General features: G+C 57.0%; 1 protein-coding gene and 1 long non-coding RNA gene across 2 annotated transcripts in view; both read right to left on the bottom strand.

Moving 5' to 3' along the window:
• Nucleotides 1–213: 213 nt before the first annotated feature.
• LOC141923756 (uncharacterized) overlaps nucleotides 214–17,502 on the bottom strand; it is a 28,132-nt gene continuing 10,843 nt past the window's right edge. Inside the window, exon 2 of the long non-coding RNA XR_012623395.1 lies at nucleotides 214–643. This is a non-coding gene — a long non-coding RNA (uncharacterized LOC141923756). The remainder of the gene's footprint in view (nucleotides 644–17,502) is intronic.
• On the bottom strand, nucleotides 10,284–15,763 carry TNFRSF13C (TNF receptor superfamily member 13C). Its single transcript, XM_074825380.1, has 3 exons — nucleotides 15,566–15,763; nucleotides 14,858–15,055; nucleotides 10,284–13,233 (listed from the first exon to the last, which is right to left on the bottom strand). The coding sequence occupies exons 1-3, from the start codon at nucleotides 15,708–15,710 to the stop codon at nucleotides 12,911–12,913; spliced, it is 666 nt and encodes a 221-aa protein (XP_074681481.1). The 5' UTR covers nucleotides 15,711–15,763; the 3' UTR covers nucleotides 10,284–12,910.

A 17,502-nucleotide genomic window follows, 5' to 3' on the forward strand; every position in this document is an offset into this window, starting at 1 on the left:
AAGGGGGGCTCAGTGACTTTAGAAATTGAAGGGGCTGGAGCCCTGAAAGCCCTGACAAGTTCCCCACCCACACAAGTGCCCATGGAGCTCTGCCTTCATTAGCAAGATGTGGGTTTCTAGTCCTCCGGCTCACAGAGAAAAGCCTTGCAAAGGTAAAATGAGCGTAGCCTGGAGGGTCAGGAGCTGGAGATGAAATAAGAAAAGTCCCAAAACTTTGCTTTTTTCCTTTTTTCTTTAAAATCTCACCATCTTTATGCTAGTTTTTGGCTTTCCTGAGGCCTGGCTCCCATCTTGAGGTGCCTGAGGGTAGCACTGTGCTGGGGCCCCCTGAGATGCCTGCTGGTGGCCTGGAAGGACTTTGCAGTCTCCTCCTGCAACAAAGATGTTTTCCCACCAGAGCGGGTGAGCCAGGCTGCCAGCACCCATCCTATCCCCCCTGTGCATGGCGGGGGTCCCGGGCAGGCTGCCAGCCTCCCTCTCTCCATCCAGCTCACACCAGAGGATGCATCCCCATCTGCGCGGTGTGCCTGGAGCCACGGCTACTCTCCAGGACATCTCCCGATGAGCTGGTCCCTCTCCCCTGGCCTCTTCCCTTGGGCGGCCGTGCCACGTGGTTCCATGCAAGTGCAGCGGGAGGACAGATCTGAGGAGACAGGAGGAAAACGAACTCCCTTAAATGTGATGGAGATGACTGCATGGTTCTGTCAGCCATTGCCCCCGCCCTGCACCCAGCTTGTCTCCTGCTGTTTTTTTTTCTCTCTGGGTATAAGATGTCACAAGGATTAGGCCCAACTCTCCCCTGGATGCTGTGGCTTGCTCTCTGCTCATCTCTTGAGGTGACCTTGGAGACTAGCTGTGTCCCCTCCAAACCGGGTGTCAGATGCAAAGGTGACCACAGGGGAAATTGCACCCTTGAAATGCTGGGTGTGGGCAGATGTGGAGATCTATTGTCACCCTTCATGAGCAAACCATTTAAAATGTCCTGGTCCAGTGACCAGCTAGCATCACTGCTGGAAGAGGGATGCACTGCTCGGAGAGCCAGCTGAGCTGCACCAGGGCAGTGGGGCTGAAGCCAGGGCAGGGGGAGATGCTCAGGCAGAGACCTGGCTTCAAACCCTCCGAGGTTTCCTATGGTTCCTGGGTGGAAGCCGGAGGTGTATCCAGACACAAGCCCATGAAACACGGTGCCCAGGCAGGCTTGCCTGAGCCATGCCGGCATGATGATCACAAGGCATGCAAGAGCGTGCGGCAGAGCGCACTGGGACTTGCAGCAGTGACTGGTACCATGTCCCAGGAAGATCACCATCATTTTGGGGTCACTGATGTCAAATGCTATTATGGCCTTGCAGGCAACAGATGCAAATCTTGTGGGCTCTCCTGGTGCACCTCATCCCCTTCCTGAAACAACTCAGTGGGGCTATACTTGCCCCCGATGCTCCAGAGCCAGCCCTGCCACCCTGTACCCACATGTCTGGGACTCTCTGGATCCTTTCCTTCTGCCTCTTTCCCTTGCACACCCATCCACCCCAGCACGCTGCCTCTGCCACTGTCAGGGTGGTCACATTCCTCCCTGTCATCCCAGCAGAGAGCCCTTGCAGTCCTGACATGTGTCATCTCTGAAGCGGGGCTGCCTCACCACCAGGCTTTTAATGAGTACTTAATTGCAGCTGACACTGCCTGAGACGGGGAGATCTCTCCTGGGTCTCTGGGTCCATGGCAGCACTTGGCCAGGATGGAGTGTGAAAGGAGGGAGAGTCAGTGCTGCCAGTAAATGTGCTCCAAGACGGGCAGCTAGGGAGCAAGGGCTGCAGCATCTTTATTCCCTCTTGACCCATTTAAAGCAAGCGCCGGTGACTAAGGGAACTGGCAGGAGGATAAAAATACCTCCCACATGTTTCCTAGGAGGCCAGGGACAGAAATAGGGGTGCATCACCCCTCTGGTGAGCAGTTGGGGTCACCCAGTGTTTTGCGGTCCCAAAGGTGGAGTCCCCCAGTGTCACTCACAACAAAAACAACCACATCAGGGGCTCCTCTGCTCAGAGCCTCCTGTCACATGCAGTCCCAAGAACTGGCTCCCTTGCATCCTCCCTTTCCTTTCTTGGGGACCAAGCAACAAGAAAATCCCCCCCAAAAGCAGTGGCTTTCCCTTACTGCCAGCAAAAGGAGGAAAGCATCGTGCAAGGACGTGTTCCCTGCAAACCTCGACTGCGCAGGTCACCACGCTTCTGCCGAAATGTCCATGTCACTGCACTACTTGCCCCATCGGGATCGCATCCCTGCGTGGGCTGCGGTGGATGGAGGGATGGATCCTGGGGACCTGCTCACCTCCCTGGCCTGAGCTGCTCCAGGCACCTCACAGGAAAACACACCTGAATTTTCAGGTTGGTGGCAGGAATCTGGTGCTGTCTTCCTGGCCCCTCCATGCTGGAATACCTGAGAGCTTTTGCACTTTGCGCTGATGCTTTGCAAACAGGATGCTGGAGACCTGGTACCCGGTAGTTTATTTGCTTTTCTTTGGGTCATGCAGCTGACTGCTGCTTTATTAAACCTTGGAAAACATCTTTCACAGGCAGCCACAATATTGAATGAACCTGGTTTCTTAGCAAACCAAAAGGTCTTAAACCAGGCAAGCAGACTGCAGCAGATACTCTGGCTGTTTGATCGCAACTAACAGTTCAGGGGGGAGGAAAAACCCATGCAGAAGGATGCTGTGGCCTTTGGGCAGACTGCCAGGCTCACGAACAGCAGCAGGTCTCATTGCATGGGGTAGCACAGAGAGATGTCATGGGGAGACATCAGCTGCTGTCCCTCCCTGGTGGGTGGAGTGCCCACCAGCTGGGTATGGGGCCAAGCACTGGCACGGGGCCGGGCATTGTCACCGAGACCCCTGGGTTCAAGAAGAAGGCACTCAGCCCTTGTGGCATTTGTTAATAATTTGTACATAAAAAGCTGGGGGTTTGGGTCAAAAGGGCAAACTACAGCAAGGAGCTGGCAAGCTGAGGGTCTCCCCCTCTTCCCCCTTGGCACAGGCTCTCTGCCAGGAATGGAGAAGGTTTGTAAAGCAAAGAGCGAACAATTCTCTCCTGCCTATGGCTTTCATGGACCGATATATCTCCAAAATCTGGGCGAATGTTAGCAGGAGGCTGAATTTTAAGGCAGAGGTTTGTGGGCGTCGGCCGGTGGCGCGTGTGCTGAGTGGGCACCACCAGGAACACAAATGTTGCCATCCCTGAAGGACTTGCTTGCTTAATATATCCACCCAGATGTATCACCAGACTGTGTGGGGCAATGTCTTAATACTAGTGAGGGTGTAAGTCAGTCTCCTGTAGCATCAGAGTTATTGGGAGAAGCAGTATATGCTGAAATAGGCAGTCCTGCTTACTAAATCTGTAATTCCAGCTCAGGCTATATTTTCGTCTTTCTAATAATAAGTGCAAATATAGTAAGGATGAATCACAGGCTGCAGGCTTCAGAGTTTTTTTTGCCTCCTTTCTCTATGAATCCATCATGTGCCGGAGAGGGGCTGGCAGGGAAAAGGAGCTCAGACCCAGGGGAGATCCTGTCCCAAGAAAGTCTAAACCCATCCCCTTGCACCTCTGCACGCTGTTGATCCCAGCCAGGAGTCAGCGGTCCCTCCCTCTCTGAATTCCTCCATCATTTCATCCTGCCAGTGTAACACTCCTGCCCAGGGACGTTTCCTTCCTGGGACACTCCTGGACTGTTCCCAAACCAGTGGACCTGTCCCATCCCTGTCTGCATCCCGGAGCTTGTACATCCCCACATCTGGGTGGCTGGACACAGTGGGATTTGCCTGCTGGGAATTTTTTCTTTGTTGCAGGGACCTTTTGCAAATGTTAATGCTTTCCTTTCGCTGGATAGCTCTTCAGCTGATCTGCCAGAACACATTTCACACGCTTCTCCTAAAATTATGCCCTTTGCTTTTCCTGGCGTACAAGCTGAAGCGGAGCCCGGTGTGCCGGCGGCGTGCGAGGAGAGCAGCTCGCTGGCTGTGCCTGGCTCCGGGGGCAGCAGAGCGAGGGGTTAAGCGCTGCCCAAGTGAGCATTCACTGGCTGGTGGCTCCCAGGGCAGAGGACCGGAGAGGTGGGAGGGCTGGGAAGCACAGAGCTGGGGAACTGCAGGGCAACAGCAAGGGTCTGCACGGACCCACCCTGTTGCTTGGGCTTCGTGGGTGCTCTCAGCGGGGAGAAGAGGATGGATCAGAGCATCCCTTGAAGCAAGACAGGTTTCAACACTTCCCCTACTGCAGCACACATAAAACTGAGTTAAAAGTACATCACAATTTAGGCACGAGCATTTTAGCTGCGGATGGCTCTGGATTTGGGCTGAAAGCAAGGGATGAGCTAAAGATAAGCTGCTCTTAACATCTTGCAGGTTAGCTGTTCCCCCCCCCAGTCTCTCTCTATCTACTGGAGCCCACGCATACTGGGCTGTACACACTCCCTGCAGAGCCTTCAGCCATCTCCTGCATTGCCACTGCCACTCTCCATGCCAGGAGCGGGGACACAGGACGTGCCCCAGAGGGTCCCTGCAGCTGAGGGAGCGGAGAGATCTGGCCATGGTGTGAGAGGCAGCAGATGCAGGGGGGATCCCACAGAAAGTGACCCCAGGGCCAAGGGGGTCTCTCCTGAGCAGGCACAGGGTCAGTGCCCAGTTGGTTGCGGTGGACACCCACCGTAATGGGGAGGTGGTGTTTAGGGGGCCCTTTTGCTGCGGCCCCCATGGCCATTCAGTGCTGGAGCTGGGAAGGGACTCAGGTGAGCAGGGGAGTGCTGGGGACAGCTCAGCAGGGCTCCTGAGGAGCTGGCCTGGCACACACCCTACTGCTCTCCGAGTCCCTCAAAGGGCTCTCAGCAGGCTCCCAGCACAATGTGCCCATGCACGTGGGCATCCCCCACACCCCCTGCATACCCTACATCACCCCAGTCCCCTTCATCTCCTGCACCTCTGCAACCACTGTCTTCCCTGCATGCCCTGCATCCCCCATCACCTACCATGTCCCCCCCATCCCTCTACATCCCCCTGCATCCCTCTGCATCCCATGAATTACCTGCACCCTTCCATCCCCCGTATCCCACAACAGTCTCTATAACCTTCCACATCCCCCACATCCCCTTCACCCCCACATTCCCCAACCCCAGACAGGTGTGTGGGTTACAGGGAGCTTACAGTTAACCCCCAACCACCCTAAACTGTAAACAACGACATTCAGAGTTTACCCTCCAACGGCAGGACTCCCCCCAAATATCCCTGTTGGGAAATGCCACGGGGGCATCTGGATTCAGCCCTGCCATTTGCCCTCCCTGGCCTATGCCAGCAGTAAGCAGCTAGTCATGACTATCGTCTCCGTGGTTAGAGCTGATTAAATACATCTTAAATGACTCATTGGGGAATTTTAATTTTTTTTTAATAACTCTTGGTGTCACTACCGGGCATGAAGTTTGCTTTGCTGAGTTTGTTTTCCCATTTCCTTACGGAGATAAATAATTAAAGAGCTGAATAGCAAACCAGAAACCCAGAGAGACTGTTACTGGGAATACACTGGGAAATATGTCACCCCAGCAGCATTTATAGATTTAATTTTTATATTAGTGGTGAGGGGGAGGAGCAGAGACAAGAGGGAATTTGGCAGGAGGGGATTGAGGGGGGCAGGCCTGGGGGGCTGTGGCTGTGGCCATTCTCTGTGGGGGGCTTGGGAGGGGGCGACGGGTCTCTCCTTCCTCCTCATCCCAATCCACTGCTCCAGCCCTTTCTGCCGCCTCGCAATGGGATTGTCCAGTGTCAAAACAATGCTCCCTCCTGTTTGGATCGGGAAGTGCTTTCAGCATCTCCCACTGCAAATAAGCCAGGACCACCCTCACGGGAGAACACTGATGGCCATGAGGGAACAAAGAGGGTGATTGGCCATGGATGTCCCTCCTGTGCCCATCCTTTGACCCTACTCTGCGCCAGGAAAGGGGACTGAGTCCCCTCTACAAGGGCTGTGGTCCTTGGTAGGCACCCCCGGGGATGCTCACAGAGAAGGCAAACCTCTTAGCTAGGGAAAACACCATTAAAAAAAAAGAAAAATTATTCAAGTATTTGAATTTACCTGTCCTGCATTTAGAGCATCTGCTTTAAAATTACCCTAACTTCATGAAGGAATCAATGGCCTTATAAATTCTTACCAAAAATATTATTATTATCAAAGAATAACAATCACAGTTTTTTTCTGGAGGAGTAAGATGCTCTTTTGCATGTCACCACCACCAAAAACTTCTATTTAAACTGCCATCCTGAGCTTGGTCTCGGCCACAGCTTTTGGCTGCAGGTGCCTTCATCCTGGAGTTTCGCTTCTCCGTGAAATGATAGTGCTTCTCAAATCAGGACGCAGCATCTGGGTAGCAGGACCCAGTCAGACTGCAACCCCCATTGGGAAGGAAACGAGAAAGACATCTGCATCATTGAAACCCTTCAGGACAGTGGGGAGTGGAGGAGGGGAAGGATGGGGAATCTCCTGAAAAATCCCACCTTCTCTTCCCTGCCTGCAGCCCTCTTCGCAACATGCCTCCTGTGGCTGTCACCCAAACCCCTGCACTCGCCCATCGATCCAGGCTCAGAATAGCTCCTGCCAGCAGCTGGCAAGCCGCGGCTGGCCGACATCGGAGCTGCTGGATGAAGGACATGGGGTCTCACCTCCACGGTACGCTGCTGCCGGTGACCCCCCTCCCCCTGCACCCCTCTGGCTGCACCCTGGGCTGCCAGCACAGCCCCATGCTCAGAAAAGGGGGGGGAAAGGGGAAATAACATAAAGCAGGTGGAAGAGGGGAGGATGCAACACGGGTCTGTATCAGAGTGGGCTGTGCTATGCTCCAGCTCCAGCACCAGCCACCTCATTGCCTGGCTGATCCCTTTTGGGGGGGTTCAAAAGTGGACCCTCACTTTTGGGGGGTCTTCCACATTCCATGTCCTCTTCCACAGCCCTTTGGGAATGGTGTGATGGCGCAGCCAATATCCCAGCAGGAGGAGAGCCCTGCATCCCTCGGAGGTGTCCCTGGCGGTGTGGGGGGGTCAGTCTCTGTCATGGCAGTGCCTTGACAATAGCACAGAGGCTCTCCCCACGCAATCTGTCTGTCACTGCCGATCACTTCAGGTGTCATACAGAGTTTGTGTCACTCGGCAGGGCTCTCCCCACATCACTAGCTAGGACTGGGATGAAGAGTGGGTTTAAAATGACCCAACTTGCTGTGGGAGGGGGGAAAGCCACCCCCTGAAGCCCAGGGGACATACAGATTTGTCCTATGCCTGTCTTGGGGCCTCCTCTTGGAGCATCCCTGGGGCAGGATCAGGCTGACACCATGGCACGAGGTTGAGCATCCTCCTCCATGAGGCTGAGTGAGGCTGAGCATCCTCCCTGACCGGCATGTCCCTGTCCCTTCATCCTCAGTGTGTGATGAGGGACAAAGGCCGAGGCACCCTGAGAGCATTCGGGGCAGCCACCAGGGACAGGAGGGGTGTTTCCCTCACACCCCCCCGCATCCCACCTCCTGGCCCTGGGTGCACCCGCAGACTGGCAGGTGGGTTTGGATGGAGGCAGGTGGCATCGCCCCAGGGCTCGGAGAAGGGGCTGGGTGAAAGGGTTTGGAAGGGTTTGGCTGTGGGTGGGGTTTCTCCAGAGTGGTGAAGCTGAGAGCTTCATGATCTTGTCCAGCCACTTCGGACCCCAAGATTAGGTTTTGGGTGCTCTCCTGCAAACTCCGGGATGGTGGCTTTGCTCTGCAGTGCCGGGGAAAGTATGGGGCTGTCCCTTAGCAAACCCTTTCTGCCAGGAGACCTGCTGCCCACTCACCGCAGCCCCTCAGGCGGTTTTTGGCTGTCCCTCACTCTTAACCCCCTGGGAAACTGCTCGCTGAGCACGGCCAGCAAAGCGGGGAGCAGCAGGGGCGGCCCCGGGTGAGAGCATCGGCCCATAAAGGCAGCAAGGAAACCCCCTTCAGCCACCTGGGCAGGCACCGTGCCCCCTCCCGCTGCTCCCTCAGCACCTTAAAACACCTGGAGATGGCGGTGTTTGGGGGGAAGACATCTTGGGCCACGTCTCAGCATCTCTGTGGCGTGCCCATGGACCAAAGTGATCCTAACACTAGCGAAGGAAAGGAAGGCTGATCAAAGCTGAGTGGTGTTTTTTTTGCTTTTTTTTTTTAAATCTTTCCTTAAGTGCGAACACCATCTGGCTCCCCCAACTCTGTTAGCGCTTCCAGTCCCCAGGCAGCTTTGCTCTTCCTAATTACTGTCATTAGACAGTGGGTAGTGATTAGGGAGGGATGCTGATGAGTGGCATCAGGAAGGCTGTGGTCCCCTGACAGCCTCGCACAGGGGGCCGGGTGGCCTCTTCTCCCCAGCCCAGGGCCTTTTCCAGGTGGGGAGCTTGGCGGGTAACACAGTAGTTTTTCTTTTGGTAGAGGCTGACTGGGAGGGTATGGGGAAGGGAGGTGCTGGCTGGCAGGTCCGAGTCGTGGGGAGTCCCCAGGGAGGCCTGACACCACTGGAGATGGGCTGCTCCAGGGAGCAGGGTGATGGTAGAGGTACTCAGTAGTGCTGGAGAAAGAGCAGCAGCTTGCTGAATTCCACTTGGCCTTTGGTTGTCTCACCACTCCATGACTGCTCTGCCCACAGGTGTCCAGCCACCAATAACCATTTCTCCTGAGCAGCCCAGAGGCTGTGGTGATGGGCCCCACAACCAGATCCACCAGCAACTGTTTCTCCCGGGCAGCCCAGAGGCCACGGTGATGGGCTGTGTGGCCAGATGGAGTCAAGCCCGGCTGTCACCAGAGCTGTCTGGCCAAAGCGGCGCTGGCCACCAGCCTGCCTGGCCTTCCCTGGCTCCTCTTGCTGCATTTGGACATTCACCCTTGCATGCAGCTCCCCTGCAGCGCTGCACCATGCAGGCCAGCGTGCAGTGTCAGTGCCACCTCGTGGCAGGTGCCCTGGGCCTGCTGGCCTCTCATTGTCACCCACGGCCTCCCACGGCTGTCCCCTGGGGCTTGCAGGGACTCCCACGCATCCCTCTGCAGTGGCTGGTGCTGGGAAACAAGTCGTGGGGGAAGCTCCTGTGGGGTGGGACGAGGTCCCTGCCTTGCAAGCGGGTGATGGGGGGGCCATACAGCCCTGATCTTCTTGCAGCAAGTGGGGGGATTGGAAGCTCTACCCAGAGACAGGCAGTCCCTGTTGGATGTTGGCCACTGGAGCCTTGCTTCATGCATGGGATAAAACGGTGCCCACCTTACCCTGCCTGCTGTTGAGGTCCAACACCCACAGAAAGCCTGTGGAGGGGCAAGATGGGTCTGTGGGGGTGCTTTGGGATGAAGTAGCTGGGCCATGGGTAAACTGTTAGGAGACTAAACTGGTGGGTGAACCAGCAAGGGGGGGGAGAGTGTCAAAACTGAGGGGAGAAGGGCCAGGGGGGAGACTGGTGGAAGAAAGCCAAGCACTTTGGAGGCTGGGGAGCCTGTGGGATTGAGGAGGGTTTGGCAGGTGTGACCAGTGGCTGCAGAAAACGACCTTCAGCCAGGGTACCCCCGGTGCCTCCCCCCCGTGCCACAACGTTCTGTTGGACAGCTGGCTCCCGCCTTTAGGACCAGGGATGAAAACCAGCCCCCATCCCTAGGGTCACCAAGGCTTCTGTCCTTTACCACTAGTATTGATCATTGGTGGGACTTGCAGGAGCTCAAATACTCCTGTGACCTCCATCATAGGTGGGTCAGTGGGGTTGTAATGGTTAGGGATATGCCTGAGGTGGTTTTGCAGCAAGGAGGGCTTTAGTCCCAGCCCGGGGTTTCCTCAGACTTTCCCTTGGCTCTCACCAAAACCCTGCACCTCTGTGACCAGGTGAAGCCTGGCCTCGTCAGACTTTCTAAGCAGTTGTGCAGGCAGCAGGGCAGGCGCCGGGCCGAGGAGGAAGCACAGCTCCTGCTTCGCAGGGGGAAGTGAGAAACTGCTGTGGAAATTCAAAGACGGGCAACACCCCCACCCCCAAAACCACTTGTCCCACTCCTTGTCCTGTCAGCCAGCTCCCGGTGTGGCCATGGAGGGGATGGAGGTGGCCAAGCTTGGCTGGTGCCTGGCTGTGCAGGTGGCCATGTGCAAGGGACATGCCAGTGAAGCCAGTGCAGAGGGAGCCTCTCCAGCTCAAGATCCTGCTCTACCCCTGACACTGCCATGCCGGAGACCCCTGAAGCCAGGGGAATGGGGACTGAGAAGGCGTCTCCCCATACAGACCTCTGAGGGTGCATTGGCAATGGGTTCACTTTATTCTTTAATTTTTACAACCATATTTTTAATGTCCATTCCCTCTGCTCTCCATGCAGACAAGATGGACAGCCCCCTCCCCTGTACATAAGGATGGAGAAGCACGTACACAGCAGGTTACAAATCCCTCCCAGGCCCAGGCAGACATCAGGCCAGGCAGGAGGGGAGCACTGGGCAGGCAGGATGCTGGGAAGACACCCCACATGCCATAAAAGAGAGGGGATCTGAGAGGCACTTGCTAGCTGAGGAATCCAATGTGGATTGAAATGCTGCTTCTGCAAACTGCAGATGCTGGTGGTGTCCCACAGAGAAGATGCCTGGCTGAAGCTCTAGCAGAAATGAGAGCAGAAGCCCTTATCTGAAGCAGAAAGAGAGGCTTTTTCAACAAAATTTGTATGGGAGTTTCTTTTTCAAATTGCCACGCTGGTCGGCGTGGGTGGCACCTCCACAGGGCTGAGCTGCAGTGGTCACCAGGTGGGAAACGGGACATTCACCTGACAGTCCTGCTCCATTTTCCTCTCTCCCCTGTCTCCCATGAAGCAGGTTGCTCTGCCTCCCACAAGCAGTCCTTCTTCCAGTGCCAAAAAGTCCCCTGGACTGGCTTCAGCTCATTTCCCCACTCCAGATACACAAAGGGTGCTCAAAGTCAGTTCAAAGGGCTGGGTGTGGAGCACAGGGATGAGGAGATGCCCAATTCATGCCACAGGGATGCTTCCCCTGCAACGGGCAGCATGGCTGCTGCGGATAACTGGAAGTCCAGTGCTCCAGGAGCCTCCACAGCTCCTGCCAATGAGCCATGGGTGCCTGGAGCCCCAGGAGACAGTTGCTGGTCATGTGGACCAGCCCCTCCACCATCCTCAGCTCTGAGGCTGAGACAGGGACCCATCCCATCCTGGGTCATTGCGGAGCCTCAGCCAGATGAAGGCTCACCTCCACCACTGCATTTACGTCTGGGAGAGGAGTTGTGGTGAGGAATTTGGGTCTTGGCACCTATGGCAGCGCCCGTGGTTCCCCTCATGGGACGGATGCTGCTAGTCTGGCTCCAGTGCCAAGGGCAGGGGAGGAGAGGGAGGGTCACCTTTCAATAGCAGCATCTGGTCCTGCAGCCCAAGAAGAGAGCTCAGGCTTGGGCAGGGAGTCACCTTCCTGTCATCAGAGGGACATCTCTGCACGGTGCCACCAGGCAGCCCTACCATGAGATGTGGCCCTCAGTGGCCCATTGGCACTTGGCAGCAGTGCTCCCACACCTTGCTTGGCCACCTCTGCTTGGTCCTTGAATCCTCCCAGGTGAGGAAGCCACCTCACCAAAGGAAGAGCAGACCCAGGTGTCCACAGAGATGGTGCTTCATACAAATAGCCTCTCCCAAGGCACTTCTAATTGCCTAATCACCCCCTCCAGGGCCAGCAGGGTTTCTCACCCAATCCATTGGCCTGTCTGTATTCAGCCAGGGGGATCAGCTGCTGTAATTACTTGGGAACAGAAAGCCTGCCCTATCAAGTTCGTTTCTGAAGCAGAGCCCTTCCTACACAATAAAGCCACTTGCAGGTGGGTGAACAAGACCACCCAAGAAACGCCTTGGACCCGCAACATGGGCCAGCTCTGGTACACAGACAAAGCCTTGAAGACACTCACATAAATTAAGTCATCCCGCCTACACTCGCATTGCTCCCTGCCTGCTTTTGCATGGCATGGAAATATCCATCCCAGGTGACGCATGGTATTTCTGCAGCCACAGTGAGTTGAAGTGATGGTTGTCTGGGGCCATAAAGACAAGCTCATGGAGCTCACAGTCCAGCAGTCTCCATTGCCTGCCTCTGGTCCTACCTGGCTTCAGTCATTGTAGGTCAGAGCAAAGACAGATTTTTTTTTCCCCCTCTTCCTTCCCTTGCTCGCTGCTTGGGAAGATGGACTTGTTTCCCAGCCCCAGGGTACCAGGCTGTGGAGGGGATTCCCATAAGCACTGGTGGACACCTGCCACCACATGAGAGTGCCCAAAGGGAGGAGAGACCTGGATATTACAGCGTGCAGAAGACAGAGAGGGCAGGACTGTGAATGGAGCAGAAGCTACTGGATGTGCCTTGCTCCATATGGCCCCAAGCCTCCTTTTATTGAGGTCAGTAGCAAAAATCAAGCTAATGGCAGCAGATTTAGTCCTAATGTAACTCCCTACTTCCCTCTGCATCTTCCTTTCCCCCACCCTTTCTGCTATTCCAGCCTCATGTTCCCAGGAATTGCCCATTCAGCAGCAGACCCATCCTGGCACAATGGCAGCCTTGCAAATGGCACAGCAGCTCCCGCCACACTCTGTCCTCACCAGCTGTGTCTCCTCTGCCTCCTCCCAACAGTACGGCCGTGGCAGCTGTTGGCAGTTCAGTGTAACTCAGCATGATCCGCTTCAGCTTCCTCCAGCACTTACAGGAGTAACTTGGGACTTGGCACAAATAGGAAAGTGGAAAAGGGCAGTCATCTTAGAAGGCTGATCATGCTCAAGGCAAAACCCAGTCCTCAGACAGTTCCCATCCATGCAAGGCTTTGCCCATGCCAAGGATGGGCTCTGGGCACCCACAGGGAGCAGCCGGAGCACTCCAGCCCCATTACCCCTGCCCTCAGGCTCTCTCCTCTCCAGCACATTTCTGGGTGGTTTTGGTGGTGACCAGGGCCGTGGCCCCCAGCTCAGTGGCGGGCAGCGGGAAGCCGTGGTTGCACTCCTCATGCCGGGGGTACACGGTGGAGAGCAGGATGATGTCGCCGTCAGCATCACCCCGGCAGCACGGCCTCCGCTTTGCCCCAGGTTTCCCAGGTGGCCCCAGCATCTTCAGGCCTCCATTGAGATGTAGGCACGGGGTTGGGGCCAGGGCAGCATCTCCCTCTGGCACAGCAGGGTCCTGGCAGCCCGGGCTGGGCAGGGGGCTGGTGGCATCCATGTTTGCTGGGAAGGGGCAAGAAAAGGGGGTTACATGACTCACAAAGTGGGGCCAGGTGGGTCCCAGGGCACACAGGTTCCGTCCCTAGGCACACACAGGGAGGAAGATGGAGATGGAGCAGGAGGAGCCAGCAAGGTCCTCACCGCACTCTCCTGCTGCAGAATTCCTCCTCCTTACAACTGATGAGTTTTTTTCCCCTCTAAAAAACAATAGGGAAAGGCAGAAACTTGCACTTCAAGCCCTCTCGCTAAACCCTGCTGGCAGCAGAGCAGCCCGGCCCTTGGCGGCTCGCCCTCCCTGACCCCTCCCACTTAAAAATAGACTTGTTTACACCCTTCGAACACAGGCGCGTGCCACCGGCCCCAAGCCTCCTGCAACTTTCCACACATCCAGTGCTGCAGTGGTGGGCTTGCTGGGGTGCAGCCTGGGGGGACAGGGCAAACAGAGACCAGGGCATGTGGCAGGGGAGTAGCCAAGGAGCGCTTCTGACGCTGCCCATCATGGCCGGACCTCTCTTGCCACTGGATTTCTCTCTTCTCTTTCATTTTTGGTATTTTTCCCAGCATGTGTGTCACGGGCTGTCTCAGCCGCGCTTGGTTTAGCGGAAAGGCCCCAGGTAATGTCCCCCTTGGTCTGAGTCACCCAGCTGGCACCACCAGTGGTGTGCGGGCAAGCCAGGGTGTGAGGCCCGGCTGCCTCCAGCCCCGCTGCCTCCTGAGGGCACCCACCTGGGTGGTGGGGTGGTGGTGGGTCAGTGGCTGGTGTCAGCATCCCCCAGGGCAGCCCTTCATGGGGGTCCCCTGCCCAGGGACGGGGAGGGGTGAAGCGAGGCGAGACCATTTCCAAGAATAGTGGCCAGGATTGAGTCAGCACTGGGGTGGGGGTCCCCAGGGGAGGAAACAGTCACCCGGCCCCTGGCTGATGCCCCAGCAAGATGGGCCATCATGGGGCACCATGACCTCATCCTCCTGGAAATTCCCCTTGAGGAAAGACTCAGACCCGTCCCTTGCCCCCAGCCCTATTTTTGATGCCTTTGGGGATGACCCTGTGCAGTGCTCCAGCGTCCTGCTGATGGGGTTGGCCCTGACACCGCTGGGGTTTTTGGGGCACATGTTGGAGGGTGTTGGGTATCCCAAGTGGGAAAGGTAAGCTGGGTGGTCAACACGGGACCCCCATTTGCAGTGCTGCAGGGAGAGGCTCACTCTGGAGCCATTCCCAGATGTCCACAGCTGCCCCTGCAGCCTCTACTCCATCCATGGCCCTCCAGCCCCTGGGGGAGAGGGAGAGGCTCCTCACCAGTGCTCTGTACGTGTTCCCAATGGAGAAGGGACAGTGCCAGCAGGTGCTTTAAGCAAGCAAAGGCACAGGGACACCCAGCAAAGGGAGGAATGGTTCAGCAGGGTCGTGCTGGCAGTCAGGTGCAGACATGAGTTCCCAGGGTACATGGGACACTGTCACTCAGGGGGTAGCTCAGCTTCCTCGAAATGCCCCAGGGTGCCCATATTGCCCGTGTGGAGGTGGAGGAGCTGGCCTTGACAGCAATGTGCCTCAGGGGAGATGGCGGCAAGTGATCCCATCTGCCCTGGCATCCTCAGGGTGCTGTGACACAGAGAGCAAAAGGTCCCCTACCTTCGGCCTCCTTGTCCACCGCCTTCCTCTTCTTCCTCCTCTTCCCCACCTTGCAGGCCAGGAAGCCCAAGAAGGCAGCCAAAGCCAGGATGAGCCCCACTGCTGCAGGGACCCCAAAGATCAGGAGGGTGCTGGGCAGGTCCACTGAGGGGAGGGTGGGTGCCAGGGTAGAGGTGGGCACCACGCGAGCGGGCTCTGCTGTGGGGTGAGATGTCAGCAGTGTCAGGAGTGGGAGAGCTGAGGCAAGGAAAGGAGGGCAGCAGCATTACCCACCCGTCTGGCTGGCCTCAGGGCTCCAGTGGTGGGGAAAGAGAGTGGCTCTTCACCGCTACCCACCCACCACCCGAAACGAACTGTCCCCCTGCCTGATGGGACCCTTGTTCCACCGGCTGCTGTTCCAGGCCGGTGGGAAATGAGGGTGTCCTGCTCTTCCCATGGTCACCCCTTGGGCAGGCTGTGACCCCTGTGCCGGGCTGGATCATCCCTCTTTGCCCCGCACCGTGTTCCCCTCACTGGAACCGGCTGCTCTCTTCCTCTCTCCTCCTTCTCCTCCAGGTGAAGGCAGCACTCCATCCTATCGCCACCTCCATCGCCATCCACAGGAGAAGGTCCCCTCCACCTGCCCACCCCCAGGGTGCCCCCAGCCCCCTTGACCCACCACCACCTAGCCCTGGGGAGTACAGTCCCTGGCCACCTTTGTCCCCTTACTTGTGTTGTCCTTGAACAAGTCAGAGCACTTGACGCAGGACTTGGTCAGGAGGTCGAAGCACTGGGGGGAGAGGCAGGAGGAGGCAGCAGCGGCTTTTCCTGATGAGGACATGGTGGAGCGGGAGTGAGAGCCCAGCTCCCGCATGGCGCGGTGGTGAAGGGGCCACCCGAGTGGGAAATCGCAGTGCCTTGGGGCCGTGGCAGAGGGAGATACAGTCTGTCAAGCTGCGTAGTCTCCCTTGGGGCTTGCGATCGCTGTGCTTGCCCTGGGGCGGATCTTCACCCAGGGAGGAGGAGAGCAAGCGTCCAAGCCCTACCCCTGCCTGCCTGTGCAACGCGCTCTCAAACTACCCCTCTCCTTGAAAAAATGCTTGTGAAATCCTCACAGCCCCTGGCATGCCCCAGCCACGCAACACCCCATGCCCAGTAGCACGGCGCCCCAGCCTGACAGTGTCACCTCCTCAGCCCTCACCCTTCCCCAGCTCACCCACCCATATGTCGCCCCCAGCCCAGGCATGTCCCCCAGCCTGCACCCTCCCTCACTGGCCAGCAAAAAGGCCCCTCAGCATCCTCCAGTGCCTACAGGAGGCTTTCCTGTGCTCAGATCTTTACAAGACCCCATCCCAGGGCCACAGATCCAGCTTGGATGGAAAATGCAGAAAAGGACTGAAGGGTGTAAGGGCACCAAGGTTTCCCCTTTCAAAAGCTCCCATGGCCTGTTAGTGATTGCTGCGCAGACAGGCCAACTGTTGTGCGTTCTCCATCCCTACTAATGATAGTGCTCTCCATCACCTTGCTCTTTCCATCCTCTCCATCCCAGACCTAGACCTGTGGCAAGGACCCTCCCAGCTCCTTGGCACCATGTCTCATTCTCCAGGGTTCAGATCTGGCTCTGCTCAGTAACTGCCCAGGGCATGGGCGAAACAGGTCACACCAAGCAAATCTGGTCCCCGTACCCTTGGAAGGGTCTAAACAAACCATCAATGGTCTTAGGTGTTCCTGATCAGGAGCAGAAGAAATGTCCTGCCACCGGCACCTACACATCAACGCTTGATGCTTGAGATCTGAAGTGAATAAGTGATTGATTTCAGTGCTGAAGGTGGCTCTTCTCCATCCTTACGAAACAAAAGTCACATCCCCTTTTTCTTCGCCCCATAGGAAAGAAAGGGACCAGACACAGTTGCTGTCTTGCTCTCAGCTGAAGGAAGCAGCACAGGAGACCTGCCCTGGCCAGGAAAGCCTTAATGGGGCTTCACTGCTGGAGTCCCATCCTTGCAGCAGCTATGGCCTCTGGGGTCTTTCTAGTGAGGTCTCTGCGACTCAATGTCCTGGACCAAAGCTGGGAGGGGAGGAAAGGAGGAGGAAAGCTAAAGGACGCTCAGGCTCAAGGTGACAGAGTACCAGGTGTCCCCACTGGGCAACCGATCTCCCCTGAGACAGACCAGAGGACGTGGTCCCTGGATGTACCTGCCCCTCTCCAATGGCTTTTGGGCAAACTGAGCCCACAGCCTCCACACCCCACCTGCTGAAGCCCCGGGTGGGATGCAGGCAGCAGCTCTCCGTGCTGGGTTGCAGCCCAAGCACAGCTCTCCAGTACCCCATGCCCCACAGGGCAGGAGCTGCTCTACGGCGGGGCCCTCCCAGCACCCCAGCCACATCTCCCTGCTGCCGGCAGCGTGCCCAGAGGTGGGCTGCACCAGGGTGCACCGAAGCAGTCCCAGCACATCTCAGCCCTCCCCGCTGGGTGCCGCAGGGCTCTGGGCAAGTGAAAGTCTCGACCAAAACCTGTTGCTGCCCACCGGTTCCACGCCTGCCGCGATTTCACTTCCCTTTCCAGCAGGCGTACCCAGCCACTCGCTCCCTCACCCCTCGCACACATGCACTTGGCTACCAGGGAGCGCCCTGCCTGGCTGCGTTGTGCCGGCAGGGAAGGCCGT

The sequence above is a fragment of the Strix aluco genome, chromosome 5 (genome assembly GCF_031877795.1).
Source record: "Strix aluco isolate bStrAlu1 chromosome 5, bStrAlu1.hap1, whole genome shotgun sequence".
Classification (NCBI taxonomy): Eukaryota; Metazoa; Chordata; class Aves; order Strigiformes; family Strigidae; genus Strix; species Strix aluco.

What these genes read in the sequence shown, in the direction of transcription:
- TNFRSF13C (XM_074825380.1), bottom strand. Translation starts at nt 15,710, where the DNA reads ATGCGGGAGCTGGGCTCTCACTCCCGCTCCACCATGTCCTCATCAGGA. An exon ending in CTTGTTCAAGGACAACACAA is followed by an intron (nt 15,056 to 15,565) that starts GTAAGGGGACAA and finishes CTCACCCCACAG; the next exon opens with CAGAGCCCGCTCGCGTGGTG. An exon ending in GGTGGACAAGGAGGCCGAAG is followed by an intron (nt 13,234 to 14,857) that starts GTAGGGGACCTT and finishes GCCCCTTCCCAG; the next exon opens with CAAACATGGATGCCACCAGC.